The 20,400-nt window shown below is 40.8% G+C and overlaps 1 protein-coding gene across 1 annotated transcript in view; it reads left to right on the top strand.

Moving 5' to 3' along the window:
• chchd3a (coiled-coil-helix-coiled-coil-helix domain containing 3a) overlaps window positions 1-20,400 on the top strand; it is a 214,003-nt gene that overhangs the window by 46,515 nt on the left and 147,088 nt on the right. Inside the window, exon 4 of the mRNA XM_080754100.1 lies at window positions 561-654. Coding sequence (XP_080610226.1) covers window positions 561-654 — 94 coding nt within the window. The remainder of the gene's footprint in view (window positions 1-560; window positions 655-20,400) is intronic.

The raw sequence follows: 20,400 nt of genomic DNA, 5'->3' as shown, positions 1-20,400 counted from the left end.
CCTTGAGGGAGTTTCAGGGGGTCCCCAGTTAAATGATAGTCAGGAAACAAATGGACCCCTACATGTCTGTAACTCTGACAGAGTACAAATGGAGGGTCCATTTGGTTCCACATTTGTACACTCTCAGAGTTAAATAAACATTGATTTTACTAGATAAATTGGGGTCTCGGAGATAGAAATAACAAATTGAGAATCACTGCTAATGCCCCCATTCTGTTATGGGGGTCCGCAGGCTAAAAGTGTCAATTTGGGGGTCCTTGACATGAAAAGGTTTGAGAGACACTGGCTTAGCAGATAATAATTTGAATCTCTTTACTAACGCATCTCTCTCTCTCTCTCTCTCTCTCTCTCTCTCTCTCTCTGTCTGTCTGTCTGTCTGTCTGTCTGTCTGTCTGTCTGTCTGTCTGTCTGTCTGTCTGTCTGTCTGTCTGTCTGTCTGTCTGTCTGTCTGTCTGTCTGTCTGTCTGTCTGTCTGTCTGTCTGTCTGTCTGTCTGTCTGTCTGTCTGTCTGTCTGTCTGTCTCTCTCTCTCTCTCTCTCTCTCTCTCTCTCTCTCTCTAGTTGATGGAGAGACCTTGAGGAAGAGGATCACAGATGAATTGTCTCAAGGCATGGAGGAGCAGAGGGCCAAGGCACAGCAAGAACTGAACGAATGGTGAGACACACACACACACACACACAGTAGGGCATTAACGACTTGTGATTTTTGCAACTCGACTCAGTAAAATGTTGAGTTCAAGTTGACTTCGTTTGATGACGTCATCACATCACACACGACCCCCATTCTTTCAACACAAGATGCTGCATTCAAGTTCAGGAGAGTTTGGACAAGGCAATTCTCTTGAACGCTGCCTTCAAGTATGGCATGGAAAGAGGGCATTTGCATTTCTTTCACCATAGTAAAAACTGCATTCATGGTGTGGAGAGAGGGCACTTTTTTACAGACGGATAAAAGGGCAGGGGCTCAAGCCCCCTTTGATGTCTATGTGTGCACATGCCTGTTCCTCACCGTGTTTCAAGTCTAGCTTCAGGATTTCATTACTAGTAAAAAAAAGAAAAGAAAAAAGAAAATAGACATTTTTAAATGTGAGACACTTTCGGTTCTCATTAATAGTCAAAAAGGTCATTCCCAATCCCTCCCCCCTCCCTTCCCCCCCACCGCTTTTTCCAATCTCCCCCTTCTTCCGAAACACATCAGGAGTCATTCTAACACACACACACACACACACACACACACACACACACACACACACACACACACACACACACACACACACACACACACACACACTCCTCTCTCTTTCTCTCTTTGGCTGGATCAATTAATCATGCCTTAGCAGAGGTGCGGGGCGTCTTGAGGTAATTTCCTGGGCGCTGAGTGGGCGATCCATTAAGTCATCGAGACCGGGAAACGCATTATTACTTTAACCGTTGTTTCATGCTTTAACTAGTGAAAAATAACAGATATACAAGCTCACAGCGCGGCACCGAGTGCAGCTTGTAGATCTGTTATTTTTGAAAAATATCGAATTTCTTTTACCCGATTCTATAGTTGTGTTCTAATTTCTCTTCTAAATCAGTGGTTCTCAAACCTTTTCATGTCAAGAACAACCAAAATGACATGTATTTGGCCACGGACCCCCATCTCAAAATATGTTGTTCCAGGGACCCCCCAGAAGCAAAGATTTGAGTTACAAATGTTCGCTTTTAAAAAGAAATATAATATATTTTTTCAAAGATTTGCAAAAGAAATCACTTTTTTTTTTCAAAAATAGCAGATCTACAAGCTTGAGTGCCGTGCCCTGAGCTTGTATATTTAAAGTATTAATGGCTATATTTAGGTCTTAATGGCTTAAGCATGCCTGATGAAGAATCAACCCTCCATCTGAGAAAGCATCTCTCCTCTCCTCTCCTCTCCTCTCCTCTCCTCTCCTTTCCTCTCCTCTCCTCTCCTCTCCTCTCCTCTCCTCTCCTCTCCTCTCCTCTCGAAGCAGGTGCATGTGTTTCCATAATGTCTGCTAAACACTTCCTCTTTCCCTCTTTAATGGCTCTTGGATGAGTTCCAAGCGCTTGACGAATGAACAGCTTTGATTGGTCACCGCGGTGGAGTCTGTACTGTATAGACAACATGCCTGGCCACGCCCCCTACTTCCGACCGGAAGCCCTTTTTTGGGCTTGATCGTAGCGCGATTTCCTGTTTACGTTCATCTGATCTGATTCTCCTCTTAACTAATGAGACGGGATTGTTTTACTTTGTAATTTTACTTTGTAACTTATGTTAACAATGTCACTTAATGGCAACACTCATCCACTCTGCTGATAAATAAATGAGTTGTGACGATACACACCTGTTCTGCCATCATTCAATGTTATGAGTTGGAGGAAAAAAAAAAGAGATCTCAATTGAAACAATTGCCATAGGCTTTCTTGGGCGTATGCTTTTAGTTGACCTTGTACTAGTGTACTGTCATGAAACTACCTTTTTTCATATGCAAACTTCTTAAAAAATAACGCTATTTAAATTGTTTCAAAAGCTTTATACCCTGTATATATATATATAAAATGTCACAATGCGACATAGCTTTTTACACAATGCTGTACTCCCTCCAACTGCATGTCATATTATATGTTCGCCATTTTAAACTGTTTTTATTTTATTTGACACTTGCTTTGGCAATATAAACATGTCTTCTCATGCCAATAAAGCTCCTTTGAATTGAATTGATATAGGCCTACAAATAAACAGATTTGTGTATTTGAAAGCAAGCATTGAACCTAATCAGTATTTCATGGAAGCGAATGTTGTATGATTTCTAGCTAGCAAACCTTTTCCCTTCAGAACGCTGGTTGATCATGTCAAACGTTGTCATCTCCATTCTCCTCTGTTCTGGGATGAAGTCACAGTTGGCTTGTGTTGTGTGATATGCATTAATGTTTTTACAAATAGGCCTGTCAACAACTCAACCCACTCCAGAATAGACATAATACACATTAGCCCACCTATTATGTGCATCCTATGCTGTGTTCATTTCACTATATCACTGTAAATCATCGATTTAATCCTAATCAAGGCAATATAAATATCCATTCATATTTAATGCTCATTTAATCATTAAATCCTAAACTGTCACGTCAAAACAATGAATACATTTGGCTTTAATAGATACAAAAACAAACTGGATTAATTGAAAATGACAAGTGTTTAAAAGCATTCCTTCAAAGCATCATTGGGAACATTCCTTATCTCAATAACACAATATACAGTACAACATTTGAAACCCTCAACAGTAAAAAAAAAAAGGCATGGACAAGTCAAAGAAAAGTGTGTATAAATATTTTATTGCAATAAATATGATGAGGAGACCCTCACATCTGGCTTCATTGGTCCTGGACGTACAGTACAGGTCTGAAAGACAGAAAACAATTGCATTCACAGATACAACACAACAGCGAAGAGCTTGTATTTCAATTATAATCAATGTTGTGTTGTCACAAGTGAAAATAACTTGTACTTAGTTGTAACAAGAGTAGTCCCCATACAGTAAAAGATCGTAGCTAACAAGGCTAATTAGCTAGCATGAGAGTTTTACCTTGTTGTTGTTGTTGTTGTTGTTGTGAGTCGTGCTGCTTCTCTGGGGAGTTTGCTGAGTTTAGGATATGTTAAGGATGTCATCAATACTATTAACTGGTGTAGATAGAATAAAAACATTGAAGATAGCGGTGCGCTTGCATATCAAGAGACCATGACCGCAGTCACCGCACCATCTGACAGCTGGAAAAAAAACCTCCGTTGGTTTAACCCTTTCAGTTCATTGTCATAATCTTTTACTGCAGCGCTGGGCAGTGTTGCCAAAATTTGTGAGAGAAATAAGCCAAACAAGCCAACTCTTGCAATATAAATAAGCAAAAAAAACAAGATAGTTTAGGTAAATAAATTGACTTGGCAACACGTTTATATGCATGCCTGACAGAGAGAACCCGGAAGTTCCCTTTTGACTTGGGGGCGGGGCGTCCCTCCTGCAATCGGCCAGGAATGTTGTCTATACATAAACACTACATCTTAACACATCTGGTGCCAACCCCGAGTTTCCCGAGTTTGTATTGGTACTACCGCTGTGCCAACCCCGAGTTTCCCGAGTTTGGGCCGTTTAAAAAAAAAAAAAAAAAATTTTTTTTCAACGTTTTTTTTTTCAAAAATATTTTTTGGACCTCCAGAAATGTATTAGGCATGATCGCGATCGCGAAATTGCATGTTTAACCCCCATACCAACCCATTCTTTCAAACATGGCAGCCATGTTTGTTTACATCTGAAGAAAACATAATGGCTCATAAATCATGAATGCCTGAACGGATTTCCAAGCGGATTTTTTTGTTTGAAAGCTGTGAACAGCATCTACACACGTAGTGCATCATCTAGGCATGGGTGTGCACAATCCGTGCACTATAAATTACATGGAGGTCTATGGAGACCATGGCATCGCGGGACATTGAAGAGAAAAAATCATTGCAACATAAGTGTTAACCCTAAACTCTCACTATAAACCCTCCAAAAGTATGTATGTATACATAAACACTACATCTTAACCCTAAACTCTCACTATAAACCCTCCAAAAGTATGTATGTATACATAAACACTACATCTTAACCCTAAACACACTGTATAAACCCTACAAAGTATGTATGTAAGCACAAACACTAGCAAGACTCCCTAATCGGGAGATAAGCGACCGTCAGGTCGCATACAAAACCTTTAGAAGGCAATGGTAGCCAATCAGGAGGGAATATGGGAAATTGGACAGATCCTTGTTTATGACATGACTGTAGAGATACTGTGTACCGCTTTGTACACAAAAATGTGTTTTGGAAAAGTCTGCCTGAGGGTGGCGCTAGAAAAGGGCCATGTGAGAAATGGGGGGTAGACGTTGTGATTTGCCATCTTAGGAGTGTGTGTGTGTGTGTGTGTGTGTGTGTGTGTGTGTGTGTGTGTGTGTGCGTGTGCGTGTGTGTGTGCGTGTGTGCGCAAAGTTTGGCATTGGTCAGATGTAGAGGTATTGGCCAGCTCCAATTATGGAGATATATTGGACATGATCTGCAGGTTTTCTTACTAAATGCGACCGATAAATGCCACATTTGGGTCATCAGGGGATGGGAACTGCCACCTCCTAGTGTTCATATTTAACCTCAAACTCATTATTTTATGCATATTATTGTTCCCAACTCTGACTTGTTTTAGCAGATTGATTGATTGATTGATTGATTGATTGATTGAATTAAGACCTTATTGTCAGTTTGCATAGGAAAAGGTACAGTTTCATGACAGTACAGTTCGCTGGTACAAGGTCAACTAAAAGGATACCCCCAAGAAAGCCTATGGCTTGTTTCAATCCTTTTTTTTAACTCGTATTACATTGAATCATGTGATGGGGTCCCGAGCCACAGGTTGAGAACCACTCTAAAGAGCATAAATGTAGCAAAATGTTGTTTTCACAAATGGTTTAAAGTCTATTGAGTTTTACCAACAATTCATTTAAATGAACCGCTTCCTGCGTGTCTAGTTATCGACTGCTTGCTGTTTGGGAAAATAAGTACATCAAAATTACACTTTTCCTCCTCCGCAATTAATTCAAATGATTGCAGTGATTGTGGTGGCAATCTGTGGCGCCTTGATGTGTGAAGAAGGCTTCATTTATTAGTGTTGTGTTTGGGGCGTGTTAAGCTTACCTCTTCACTGTGAAAAAGGGAGCGTGTTTTAAATAAGCAATCATCAGGGAAGCGTGTGTGTGTGTGTGTGTGTGTGTGTGTGTGTGTGTGTGTGTGTGTGTGTGTGTGTGTGTGTGTGTGTGTGTGTGTGTGTGTGTGTGTGTGTGTGTGTGTGTGTGTGTGTGTGTGTGTGTGTGTGTGTGTGTGTGTGTGTGTGCGCGCGTCCTACTGTGGTAGTTTTGCATCTGTAGAATTTGTCAGTGTGCATTCGTGCAATTTTGTTTAATATCCTTTTTTTCCCTCCACAACTCTCTCTGCCATTAATATGCTTCTATGCCTGTCTTTGTGTCTATTTGCGTGCGTGTGTGGACAGACAAGAGAGCCAGAGTGAGACAGCCAGAGACTATGGGGCGGCAGTGGCTCAGGGGTAGAGTTGCCGCCTTAGAACACAGAGGGTTCCCGCAGGGTTCCCAGTTCGATCCCGGGCTCCCCCAGAGTCTGTGTGGAAGAGTCCTTGAGCAAGACTCTGAACCCCTAGTTGCTCCCGGTGAGCAGGTTGATGCCTTGCATGGTTTCCTCTGCCATCGGTGTATGAATGTGTGTGAATGGGTGAATGTAAGGAAAGTGTGTGTGTGAATGGGTGAATGTAATGAATGTGTATGTGTGAATTAGGGCATTCACAAATAGTGATTTTTTGTATTCTAATTATTCGACCTCAAAGTATTCGAATAGTCGAATATTCGACAGGACTGGCGAAACAGTCAAATAATAAGTAAGCAAGAGGCGAACATTGTGAAAATAGCCGATCTACATGCTCACAACGCCACGCGTTGCGAGGCGTTGTGAGCATGTAGATCTGCTATTTTCACAATATTTATCTGCGAAAACCGAGTCACATTAAATGTAATAGCTACAATTCCAAGTGCTTGTCAGGGTGGGGGTCCCCAGTTCAAATATGTTTATTTTGGGGGTCACGGCCTAAAAAGGTTTGAGAACCTCTGGTATAGAGCATTAACAAATTCATCCACCAGACAGACAGTGACAAAGGCAGACAGAGTTATGTGCCTGTTGTTCTACAAAAGCGACAGTAGGGTAGAGGTGGAAAGAGTACTGAAATATCTTACTCAAAGTAAGAGTACTGTTACTGTTTTAGTAAGAGTAAAAGCAAAAGTACTTTTTTTGTAACATTAATTACATGTTACTGGTGGTTACCTAAGCTAAGCTGTCCCAATGCGATGTCATTAACCAGAAAGAGAAAAACTAATCAGAAAATATTTCAACTGCGGACCCCCACAGTTGTAGGAGTTGCCATTACATTAGTTTGACTACATCTGTTCCATTGTGAAAATAGCAGATCTACATGCTCACAATGCCACAGAGGCGTTGTGAGCACGTAGAACTGCTATTTTCACAATTTTGGCCTCTATTTGACAATTTGGCCTATTTTTGACCAGAGGTACTAAAAAGGTCCTTAATTGTTCACTTTAGAAATGTGAAGATACAGTAGCATATCCTGCACTACTGCCACCTCCCATATTGCTTTCCCAGTATGTCAAAAACCTGAATTTACTTTACTTATTTACTGAATTAAGTGTCAACAGGGTGGGCATAATAAGCTTCGGCTTCAGCCCAATCCTTTTCGGTCAACAGTTATTTATTTTCACTATGTACTCTGTATTGTTATTATTATTGTTGTTTGTACTGACCGAGATAAATAAACTAAACTAAACTAACTAAACTAATTTAACTCTTTGTCCAAATGAAAAGTAACGAGTACAAGTATTTACTTCTTTAAATTACTCAAAAGTAAGAGTAAGAGTAGAGCATTTAAAAATTACTTTAAAAGTACATATCCTCAAAAAACTACTCTTGAGTAAATACTCGAGTACTTTTCCTCTAGTATTTTCCACCTCTACAGTAGAGCAGTGTGCGTGCATGCGCTCGCGTGCGTGTTTGCTTGCCTGTTTCCGTGGATACCCTCAACACGCCGTAAAAATCCGCCAACCTGCTGCTAATTGCCATTTATAAAGAAAAGCATTCTCTGTCACACACACACACACACACACACACACACACACACACACACACACACACACACACACACACACACACACACACACACACACACACACAGCATCAGGCTGTCTTGACCTCGCCTCCGCTGGCTAAGACGTTATTCTTACTTTCGTTCATGTGGTCATTGTTGTTGCTGGTACAACAGGGACCTGGCTGAAGTTACCCCGCCCCTCTGTCGCATCGCCGCGGCAACGCCATTAAGGCCGAGTGCAGGCTTTATTGACCATGATGGCTGCCTCGGACAGACGGAATCAATATGTCCTTTAATGTTGTCTCTCTCGCTCCACTAAGTTCCTTGGCTTTGTTTTTTTTTCCTTGCCTTTACGATGTTTGTGTTTGACTCTGGGGAGGGGTGGTTTGAAGAAGTACTCAAGTTATTTACTTTTAAGTAATTTTTTTTACATGAAGTACAAAAGCATTGGCACCACCATATACTAACACAAGTAAAAGTAATCAATATGCAGACTTTTCCATGCCACAAGTTTTCAGATGTATAAATGCATAAACTAGTCCCCCCAGGAATCCGCGATTCCGCGATCACGTAATTTATCGCGGAACTCGCGACCACCCGTGGATTTCTCGGCCATCCGTGGACTTTTCTGACGGCCGTGGAATAACAGTCGCGAGTGGCAGCAGAGCGGCGGGAGTAGTTATTACTACTATTATAAAACGATTTGTAGGCTACATGGTCTGGCCAGTGGCCACCTCATACAGAGCCTGGGGGAATAGCTTAGCTTCCTCCTGCTAGCACTGTTGCTGGATGGTCCGGTCCCACATTCGTTCCTGACAGAAACTGTGTCCTGAACTATAGTTCCTCTCTATGCCTCTATGGTCCTGGTAATAACAATGCTAATGCAGAAGAGAATAAATAAATATTACACCCATACTAGGTAGTAGGTAGGCTATCCTCTAAAATGTGGTTACTATGGGCATGGTTTGGATGACAATATAGTCTTTGCAACAGAAAGTAATTATTAAAAACAATAGCAATTAGCAATTAAAAAAATATTAGATTTAATATTAGATTTTTATTCTCAAAAATGATTATTCGATTATTCTAACCACTAATTACAATTAATTGTAGCTATTTCATGAAGGGTTTTACTTGATCGTTAGAACTATATAATTTTTAGCTTGATAACTAGTCATTTTAGGTTGTTTTTTAATGTCCACAGAATCAAGAAATGTTCTCCGCAGAATTCCGCAGAATCAGGATTGTTCTCTGCGGAAACAAGACTTTTTTTCCGTGGATTCCTGGGGGGACTAATAAACATCTTTTTAAATTAGCAGATCTAGAAGCTTTTTTCACTGGAGAGCCAGTCTTTAAAGGGGAAGACCACCCATTTTCAATATTGAAATATGTCATTAATATAACTTAGAAGAGTTGTGTGGAAACAGAAAAAAAGTTCCCCCGCTTCTGTGTTGTCTAGAACTGGAGGATTGATTTTGGGGTTTGTATTGTAAAGTACAATGTGTGATGTCATCAAGTTGTAATTTACAATACAAACCCCAAAATCAATCCTCCAGTTCTAGGCAACACAGAAGAGGGGGAACTTTTTTTCTATTTCCACACAACTCCTCTAAGGTATATTAATGACATAGTTCATTATTGAAAATGGGTGGTCTTCCCCTTTAAGTCAGTGATGTCACTGCCATTGTTTATGATGGCTGTAAAGCGCTGCTCACACTGACGCCTGATTATGGATCCCACTGGGAAAGATGGATGGAAACGGCATAGAGCGCTCGTTTTCACAGTTATTGTCCACGACATTGCAAGCGGCGCGAAGGCCAGCGAACCTTGGTCCTGCTCCTCGCGCCCGAGTGCCCGCGAAGAGCGCCGGCCGCGCAAGTTACGAAGCCGTGGTGAATGCAATCGTTCTATTTATGCCCAGGCCGTAAGGCCTGGGCAAGCGCACGATAAACGCAATGATAATTGGGTTTTGGTGCACCTCGTGCGGTCCAAGTGACTACAACGGAGCGCTCCCTAAGTCCGGTTCAGCCAATCACAAGCTTCAAAAATGAGTCCGGGGCGTGGTTATCCATCTTTCCCAGTGGGATCCATAATCACGCCACACTGACATCTGGACTCCACTCCGACATCTGGACTCCACTCCGTGTCTACTGTCCCCGTCTATCAGGGCTCCTCCCACCGTCATGATATTCCTGGAAAAACAAATGTTTTCCAGGACTGGAAAAGGTTTGGAATTAATCAAATGTTTTTGGAAAAGAGCACAAATATCAAACCTAACCAGTATACGCGCTCAGCTACATTTGATGCTTTCGTGTGATGCTCTGGTTATGATCAAGTAGAGCGTTAATTTTCTAGATAAAACGACATTAAAATATGGATAAGAGGTTTTTGCCCGACCGCAACAAAATACATTTTTCTTGTTCAAGAACAATGTGAGTAAAAGGTCAAGTTTATATAAAGTTCAAGTGGTTAAATATCTGAAAACACAAATTGACATGAATCTAAAGTACACTGATGATTGTGCTGTCAAACAATGAAACTATATGGAATCTATGAACAGGTTGTGGGGGTCCCTGCTTCATCTCTCAACTAAGGAGTCCTTGGCCTGAAAACTTTGAAAACCACTGGATTAGACATTGATTAGATGGCTGTATATAGACGGCTTATATAGACGCCTATTAGACGTATTGACTGTCTACATGTAGACAGTCTATATAGAGACGTCTAATCTAAGCTTAGACAAATATTAGTAATATAATAATTTTAGATTAGTGCTCAATGGGTAGCTGGTGGGGATATGAATCAAGATTACACAATTTACACAAAGGCACACACACACACACGCACGCACGCACACACTCCACACTTAAATTTTTCATCCTTAGTTTCACAGCCAGTTGCTGTAAAGATTTACTTATTTTGTTCTCCCTTATTATGTCTTTGGCCCCCATCGAGTGTTTCAGTTCATTTGTATTTATGGGGAGAGTGTGGTGCTATCTTTTAATTGAAATAGATGGGAGGCAACAGGGGTCTTTCTGTTCCCTTGGCTGGCTGGCCCAGTCCAGATGTAATTGAGTTTTCCGGGGGGGGGGGGGGGGGGGGTCGGTAACTCATGTTTCTGCGGTGCCCGTTCAGAACTTTGATTGAAGACTTTATTAGAAGTTTGCATAGGAAAAAGGTACAGTTTCATGACGGTACAGGTCACTGGTACAAGGTCTACTAAAAGGAGATCAATGAAAAGACTAAGCTTATACTTCACTAAACGTTGCGAAGCTGTTGAGAGCAGCGTTGACCAAAACTATGATGCGGAAATGTTCGTCCACTACCTTTTTTTTTTTCACTGATGAAAACCATAACCACCAAGATATATTAGTGTTTTTGAGAGATATTTTTTTCTGGATTCGTGACGCCCAGCTTGAAATCCGGACAGTCTCGGCCAAACCGGGATGTCCGGTCACCCCAGAGCCTTGTATCAGAGAGTTCTGCCAATGCGGGGTCAGAAACGGCGCTGGTCACGTGGTTCATGTTCTGTAATTCGAAAAGTCACTTTTGGAGGAGTTGGTGCGACTCTCGAATAGAGGGCTCTGGGTCACTCTAACCACAGACAGACAGACTCACAGACCCATTTCTAGACGTCTGGACTCCTACAGAGCCACAAGTAAAAAATAAAATAAAAGCCAGCACTCCCATCAGATCAATAGCCTGCTGCAATGAAGAGATGTCCCAATGGTGTAAAGTAACAAAGTACATTTAATCAAGTACTGTTCTTAGTACACTTTCGAGGTATTGTTTTACTTATACTGGAGTATTTCCAATTTTCAGTACTTTTACAAATATTGTACTTTCACTTCCATACAAATTATTTGAAAACTTTCGTTACTAGTTACTTTGGTGATTTCTTTTTGGTGATGGAAAAAAACATACACTAACCACTTAAGCCCTATAAACCTTCCATGTTTTTAGAAAATGTGTGAAATGGGACATTCTGCATAATTAGTAGGCTACCTTCCACCTTTGTATTTTAAAGGACAACTTTTTTCTTTTTTTAGTTTTTCAAATTTGGCAAATATGTCTTTTTAGACACAATAAGCCGACGATTTCTCTACAGTAACGCTACTGCCACAGACACATCTGCCCATGAAAGATTGCGTTGCATCTTGGGAATGGGCTTATTGTGTCTAAAAATACACATTTGCCACTAGCACGCATGCCCCCAACCATTGAAATCAAAATCATTATGATCACAGTAAATGAAAACATTTTAACACACATGTTTTATTTTCTCTAATTGCAATCTAAAATATGAACCCTTGTTGTAAAAAAGAAAAAAAAGTCCTTTAAATACATTTTGATACCAATACTTTTGTCCTTTAACACAAGTAAATGTAGAATCCTGGACTTCTACTTGTAACAGAGTATTTCTACATTGCAGTATCGATACTTGTCTGCTGTCGTCCCCCGCTCTCTCGACTTGCTGTGGTAAATTGACTTGAGCTTGTTCAAAAGTTTAGTCATTTCCAGCACAACGGTTTGATTAAAAAGTAATCCATGACAACAGAGAAGGGCCTCTTGTTGTAAGCGTTTTAACGAGAACATTCTTTAAACCCAGAGCAGAGATTAAAACAAACACAAAAAAACCTGCAGCTTTATTGCCATAAAGGGATTTCTGTTTTCCCTCGGAGAACGTCATGAAAGGCACGCAATGATTTTCTTTTATAGTGGATGGGGTGTGAATGGTTTTTAATTAGCAAAATAAAGAGAAGAAACTTTAGAAAATATTGTTCAATATTTTATTAGACAAAAATGAAGAACAGTAAAAGTATAGACGGAAAAGAAAATGTACAACATAAAAGTACAACACTCCAGAAAAGCCCCCTTACGGTCTTGTTTCCATTGGAGGTCCTTGGCATTCAATTCATCAACATATAAAATAGCAACATAATTGTGCATTCCCACAACGACATCATACAAATATTAACTCATATTTTAAGACAACTTTTTAAAGTGACAGTACCCCTTTAGGTGACAGTACCCCTTTAAGTACTGTATTTAAGTAAACTAGACCTTACGCGTTCGAAGATATGTGCTCCAAAATATGTGCAGAGTGTGGGTTATGGGGAAAGTAACTGTAATTGGTGCGTGCGTGAGAAAATGTGGGAGCATCATAATGTAAGGAGCAGCCCACGGAGGAGTGTATATTTATGATTGATACAAATAATTTAGGAGCAAAATTAGCTGAATAGAAGTATGGGGATGTATGCGCTTGCTCCACATAGTTTTCCATACCCGTTGGAAGATGAGACAGTTACAACACATCAAAAGCACCCGGTGCATGCGTGACCCGCGCATGCATGCAACCCACGTACCCACGTGTGCGACCCACGTAACGGTGGACACAGACAGGCTTACAGAAGAGAGAAATGTGTACACACACACACACACACACACACACACACACACACACACACACACACACACACACACACACACACACACACACACACACACACACACACACGGTAACGAGCCTGCCATGTAAAGTCACTTCTCCCCATGCACATTCCATGCACATTCCTGTGTGTGTGTGTGTGTGTGTGTGTGTGTGTGTGAGTGAGTGTGAGTGAGAGAGAGCTCATGCACATTCCTAAGTTTTGGTGTGTGTGGTGCTACAGATCCCATAGTCTGGGATCACTTCACTTTTCGGGTTTGTAACCGGTCTGGAGCGGAAACCACAAAACGTCATGTTGTAGTACTCAAAGGACTACAATTTGGCCGGAACTATCCACCGGAAACAGTTTTAACCCAAAATAATTCCCCTGCGCTCAAGGACATACTTTTAGGGCCTACCTAATAAACTCCTCGATGCGGGGTAGTTTTGCTTTTGAAAAACTAGTTTGGTATATGCATGTTTTAGTCCAACTTTTAGCGACCGGCGAGACCACACTAGGCTAGTGGAGCATTTTAATAGGGATTGGGGAAACAAACGGAGGGAACCAAATCAAAGCGACGCCGCTTCTTCTAGTGGTTTCCGCGCTTTAGGCGGAAACCAAACGGCCTGTTGTGAACGAACACCAGGCTTTCTCTCTGAAAGCCTGGTAGGCGAGGTTACCACCCATTTCAAATGCTATCAATCCATTCAAAGGGAATTTGTCATGTGTAATAAGAGCCTTGAATGGTGAGAGTAGCTGGCATACTGTCTACCCGGTAGGTGTTTGTCATTATTCTGTGGGTTGATAATGGCTTTTGCTATTTTATCCCAGCTACTGCTATTGAAAACGAAACTTAAGCTTAGTAGGTGTTTTGTCATCATTCTGTGGCCGAAAATGTCACGTTGTTTTAGCGCTGGTTCAAATCTGGGGAGGGGAGAAAAATTATAATAATGACATTATTTAAATGTACTTTTCTCCGTGGCAAATATATGATAAGGTTATATGAATATGGGCATTGTATGGCTCAACAGTTTAAAGTTTGTTACAGTTGCTATGGCAACCATAACAACGTGATTTTTTTTTTGTTTATGTTTCTTTAAATTAATTCCCCTCCAATCCACAAAATGCAGCTTCTGGGTGATTCCCCCACGGGATAAATAAAGGAATCTATCTATCTATCAATCAATCAATCAATCAATCAATCAATCAATCAAGTTTATACAACACAGCTTTTTTTTTTTTTGTAATCTTTTTCGAACTTGTTAGAGTCTGTTTAGACACTTCTCTTAATTCATGAAGGAGCATGGTAGTCTACTAGTTGAGATGCTTGACCTGCAATCCTTCTACTTTTCCGCAGGGCAGAGGTTCAATTCCCAGAAGGGGTTGTGAATGGAACATAATTATTTGAGCACATAGTTTCCACATTCGCTTTTTTTTGCTCAAAGGGGCTTTTCTAAATATATGTTATATAAATATTGGTCCATAATACGGTTTTATATAGGTTTTACACTAAACAACCACTCGGATATTCATGATTATTCTGTCCAAAGAAATCACAATTTACAATATTATCGCGATAATCCTATCCTAACATCCATTATCCTGGGGAACATTAAACATGCTAATTTAATTGTTTTATTGGCTATATAGACTATTCTATATCATCCCTAGCCCATTGGTTCTCAAAGTGGGGTCCGGGGACCCCCAGGGGTCCTTCAGGGAGTTCCAGGGGATCCCCAGCTAAATGATAGTTAGGAACCAAATGGACCCTTATGGGTCTGTAACTCAGAGAGTGTAACTCAGCTAGCCTACACTCTCCGAGTTCAATTAATATTGATTTTACAATAATAAATGGGGTCATAGAGATTAAATGGGGGGTCCGTACCCTAATGGAAAGGCAAACTGGGGGTCCTTGAAATTAAAATGGTTGGGAAAATCGGCTGAAAAATCTTCTCTTGTGTGTGTCTCCGGCATATCTTTTCAAATGAGGGACGACGGGCCAATAAGTGTCAATTTGGGGGTTCTTGACATGAAATGGTTTGAGAACCACTGATGTACTACTGTACAGGTACATAAGATTAAAACCTATTTTGGTTTGGCTTCCTTCAAACAATGCAACAGCACCAGATTTGAACCAGCTTCCACATAGGGTCTCATTGCAGAAGGCCCCCCCTCAAATCCTGACCTAGAGTTTCATTTGCTTTTTTAAGATCGAAGGGGTCAAATCACGATTTCGGGGTATAAAAAAATACCCTATTTCAACTGCGTAAGCTGAATTAAACATTTTCCCAGATAAAAGACACTTATTCTGACACGCTTTTTGACGCTGAATCCAATGAACCCGGTCTTGTCTCTCTACGACACTCCTAACTCTAAAGGTCAAGGAAAAAGGTCGCTTATGGCTCCAAAATGGGCCTTTTGGCCTTAAAATCAATAAAATATTCAAATAAAATCTGGCTGTTTCAGGCAGGACACGCCTTTCATATTTGAAGTATGCCCGATCCAATGGAATGGGTTTCGGGAATCTCCGACAATTTTAACCCTTTCCTATTGCGAAAAAGACACGAAATTTGCACGCCATGAACACGATTACACATTTTTTCGGATAAAGGACACTTATTCCGACTTACTTTTTGACGCCAAGTCCGTTGGTGCTGGTGCCGTTGTTTGAAAATATTTCGGTCCGTTTCTAACACTTCTAGAAGGGCTAGCTCGGGTTCTAGGGGTCGTAGAGACAAAAGGGTAACAGATTCTTGATCTGCTCACCGAGACGGACGCATTGATGTGTGTGTCATTTCTGAGCGACCCCTAGGGGGCTAACCCTAATTCCAACTAGGGGTACGTTTTACTCCGTACACGAATGTCGTAGAGAGATGATAGACACATCAGCGTGTTCGTATCGCAGAGACGAACAAGCCTATATAACTCTCCTCGCACTCTCCTCGCACAAACACTCCTGTGAGTTGATTGGTAACTTTGGTTTGCTGGCCAAAGGGCTCTAAGGGGTATACACTCTATGACCCTTGTGAAATTGGAGATCCCAGGGATAAGAATGTCGTAGAGGGACATATGAGATATCAAAATGTTCGTCTCGGAAAGCACTACAACATATCTCAAAACGAAGTTCTGATATCTTATCGTCTCTGAGTTATTAAGGCTAAAAGGCTAACCCTAGGCTAACTAGGGTTGGCTTTTATTCACGAACCAATGCATTTCATGGGCTCATCTTTTAGTATGTTTTAGAGCGCATTGAGACGCACGCTTTGATATGTGTTTCGTTTCGTTGCGACATTCGCTGTGCGACGCTAGGGTTAGCATTCTTTTAATTACTATAAAATCACAATAGGATATTTGCCTTACTAATTTCAACCTTAGGGCTAAAATTACGTGTAGTTTTGGATAAAAAATATATCGGAACACCTACTGACCTGGAACTGCCTGAAACACACCAGGAAGTGGCTATTTGAGGCACTTCCGGTTGTTATAAAGACATAAGACTGGTACCATTCAACTCTGCGTCCCAAAATTAGTCTAGGGAAGTGGTAAAATTCCAGGGTTACTTCCGGGAACTGCCTGAAACACACCAGGAAGTGGCTATTTGAGGGACTTCCTGTTGTCGTACAGACCTAAGTCTGGTACCATTCAACTCTGCGTCGCAAAATTAGTCTAGGGGAGTGGTAAAATTCCAGGGTTACTTCCGGGAACTGCCTGAAACACACCAGGAAGTGGCTATTTGAGGCACTTCCGGTTGTTGTATAGACATAAGTCTGGTACCATTCGACTCTGCTTCCCAAAATTAGACTAGGGGAGTGGTAAAATTCCAGGGTTACTTCCGGGAACTGCCCAAGATAACTATAAATAAGGTAGAGTCACCAAAACGGCTGGGCATCCGCCATTGACGCTCATGGGAGCCAAAACTGGGACCGGAAGTTGTGTGAACTGCAATGGAGTCCATGGCAGAAGGATGACAGCCAGCTGGACCATGCTTGTGAATAAATTATTTCTGAACGTTTGTCTCTTTTGTCAGTTAATCGGTCCAGGAATATAAAAGAATGCATATCACAGGTTGTTTTCCAATCAATTGTTTTTTTATGTGCACACTGTATAATTTTATTGAGGCATCTAAACAGCGTCATCCTCCGTCATGTATCGTTTCTGGTAGTGTTGCCAGGTTCTGAGAAATAAGCAACCAGGCCTAGGAAAACAAGACCAAAATAACCAACCAGGGCCAGGCAGGTACTAGGCTTTTATGAGCACTTACTGCTGTATTGAAAATAACCATCAACAAGCTAATAGATCTGCTAAGAATTTGATAACTTTCTGCATAATGAGCACTTTCTATATTGGTACTTTTTAAATATTTTATTTTAATATCATTCATTTTTAATTCCTGAGTTTAACTTGTGAGATTATTTCTAAATTGCTGTATTGATTGATTACTTACAGTTTGCAGAGACAGGTACAGAGAAGTAGGCTACAGTAGGCTACAGTACAAGTTCTGCTAAAATTATTTTTCCAAAAAAGTACAAGTAGGCTATGGCTTGTTTCCATGGGGTCCTTTGTACTCAATTGATCGAAACGTTGATAATATTGATGATACTTTTACTCAAGTAAAAAACGTTGGTACCACCACCACCACTTAGAACCACTGGTTAAAACAATAAAAATCCCATTCCCTTGTTACTGCATATCCTATGCAAAGTAGCCTACTGTGCTCCATCGGTCTCTTTCAATGTTATGAGATACATAAAGTGGCTTAAAATAAGACGAAAAGCTTACTAGGATCTCCTTTTAGCTGACCTTGTACCAATGATTAGGCTACAAGTAGGCCTACTGTCATAAAACTGTACGTTTTCCAGGCTGTTAATACATTCTTCAATCAATAAAAAATAAATAAATAAGCAACTTGTTCACTTTAGAACAGAGGTCTTCAATCTGCTCCATCAGATGGAGCAGATTGAACATTCGGGTAGGCTATATTCATGTATGACATTGTGTTTCATATGTATTTTTTTTAAACATGAATACATAGGCATACCTTATTGAGAACAATGTCAATAATACTATCAACAATGTCAACCTCCGCGGACCCCCTGGGGGTCGTCGACCCCCCCCCCCCCCCCCCCCCCCACACACACACACACACTCCCAAGACGCCACCTGCAATAACCAATATTTACAAGCAACTTCACAGACAAATAAGTCCAAAGTCGCTTATAATAAGCACACATGGCAACACTAAATCCTTGGCACGTTCAGAACGTACATTGTACTCTTTAGATACCTCTATAAAATTGCACAGTGTGCACATTGAAAAGTAACATAGCAGAAAAAAAGTTATATGATGTCTTTTATTTTCCAGAAGTGATTATTTGACAAAGGTCTAAGACAGTCAGAATAATTGTTTGTTGTTGGTTTGTTCATGAGCTTCTCCACGGACTTCCATGGAATCCAATGCAGGCCACCAAACTTCCGGCCGCAGGTCTGGCTCCCATGGTGAGACGAATCTGCCGTCTGGAATTGCATGATAGCGAAAATGACGTATATGTCCCTACCTTGTTTTTAATTTCCTTGGAACTGCCTGAAACACACCAGGAAGTGGCTATTTGAGGCACTTCTGGTTGTCGTACAGACGATGGTGCATCGAAATAAAACCTGCATATTCGGACTTCGCACATGTGATTTGGGGGGGGGGGGGGGGTAGCCAGAATCCTGGAGCAGAATAATAAAATGGCGTCTCAAAAATGGCAATGCCTTTGCAAGCAAGCTTGTAGATCTGCTGTTTTCACAACATGTAGCCTATCTGTGGAACTGAGTCAATGTAATGCCGGGGACCCCCATAAGAGAAGATTTTTTCAGCCGATTTTCCCAACCATTTTAATTTCAAGGACCCCTAGTTTGCTTTTCCATTAGGCTACGGACCCCCCATTTAATCTCTATGACCCCATTTATTATTGTAAAATCAATATTAATTGAACTCGGAGAGTGTAGGCTAGCTCTCTGAGTTACAGACCCATAAGGGTCCATTTGGTTCCTAACTATCATTTAGCTGGGGATCCCCTGGAACTCCCTGAAGGACCCCTGGGGTTCCCCGGACCCCACTTTGAGAACCAATGGGCTAGGGATGATATAGAATAGTCTATATAGCCAATAAAACAATTAAATTAGCATGTTTAATGTTCCTCCCCAGGATAATGGATGTTAGGATAGGATTATCGCGATAATATTGTAAATTGTGATTTCTTTGGACAGAATAATCATGAATATCCGAGTGGTTGTTTAGTGTAAAACCTATATAAAACCGTATTATGGACCAATATTTATATAACATATATTTAGAAAAGCCCCTTTGAGCAAAAAAAAGCGAATGTGGAAACTATGTGCTCTAATAATTATGTTCCATTCACAACCCCTTCTGGGAATTGAACCTCTGCCCTGCGGAAAAGTAGAAGGATTGCAGGTCAAGCATCTCAACCAGTAGACTACCATGGTCCTTTGTGTATGAAGAGAAGTGTCTAAACAGACTCTAACAAGTTCGAAAAAGATTACAAAAAAAAAAAAAAGCTGTGTATAAACTTGTTTGATTGATTGATTGATAGATAGATAGATTCCTTTATTTATCCCGTGGGGGAATCACCCAGAAGCTGCATTTTGTGGATTGGAGGGGAATTAATTTAAAGAAACATAAACAAAAAGAAATCACGTTGTTATGGTTGCCATAGCAACTGTAACAAACTTTAAACTGTTGAGCCATACAATGCCCATATTCATATAACCTTATCATATATTTGCCACGGAGAAAAGTACATTTAAATAATGTCATTATTATAATTTTTCTCCCCTCCCCAGATTTGAACCAGCGCTAAAACAACGTGACATTTTCGGCCACAGAATGATGACAAAACACCTACTGAGCTTAAGTTTCGTTTTCAATAGCAGTAGCTGGGATAAAATAGCAAAAGCCATTATCAACCCACAGAATAATGACAAACACCTACCGGGTAGACAGTATGCCAGCTACTCTCACCATTCAAGGCTCTTATTACACATGACAAATTCCCTTTGAATGGATTGATAGCATTTGAAGCCGGTGAGGTTACAGATCCCATGGCCTGGAGGAACGGACCGTAACCTTGACAACAGGCTTTAGAGTTGAACAGAAGTGGTGAAGAAAACGCTAATAAACAGCTTGAATTTGGGAAAAATGAAAATCGGGCTCTGTC

This window comes from Nannobrachium achirus, assembly GCF_963921795.1.
Source record: "Nannobrachium achirus genome assembly, chromosome: 23".
Lineage (NCBI taxonomy): Eukaryota > Metazoa > Chordata > Actinopteri > Myctophiformes > Myctophidae > Nannobrachium > Nannobrachium achirus.
The sequence above is the reverse complement of the archived record's forward strand: the minus strand, read 5'-3'. Positions and strand labels throughout refer to the sequence as shown.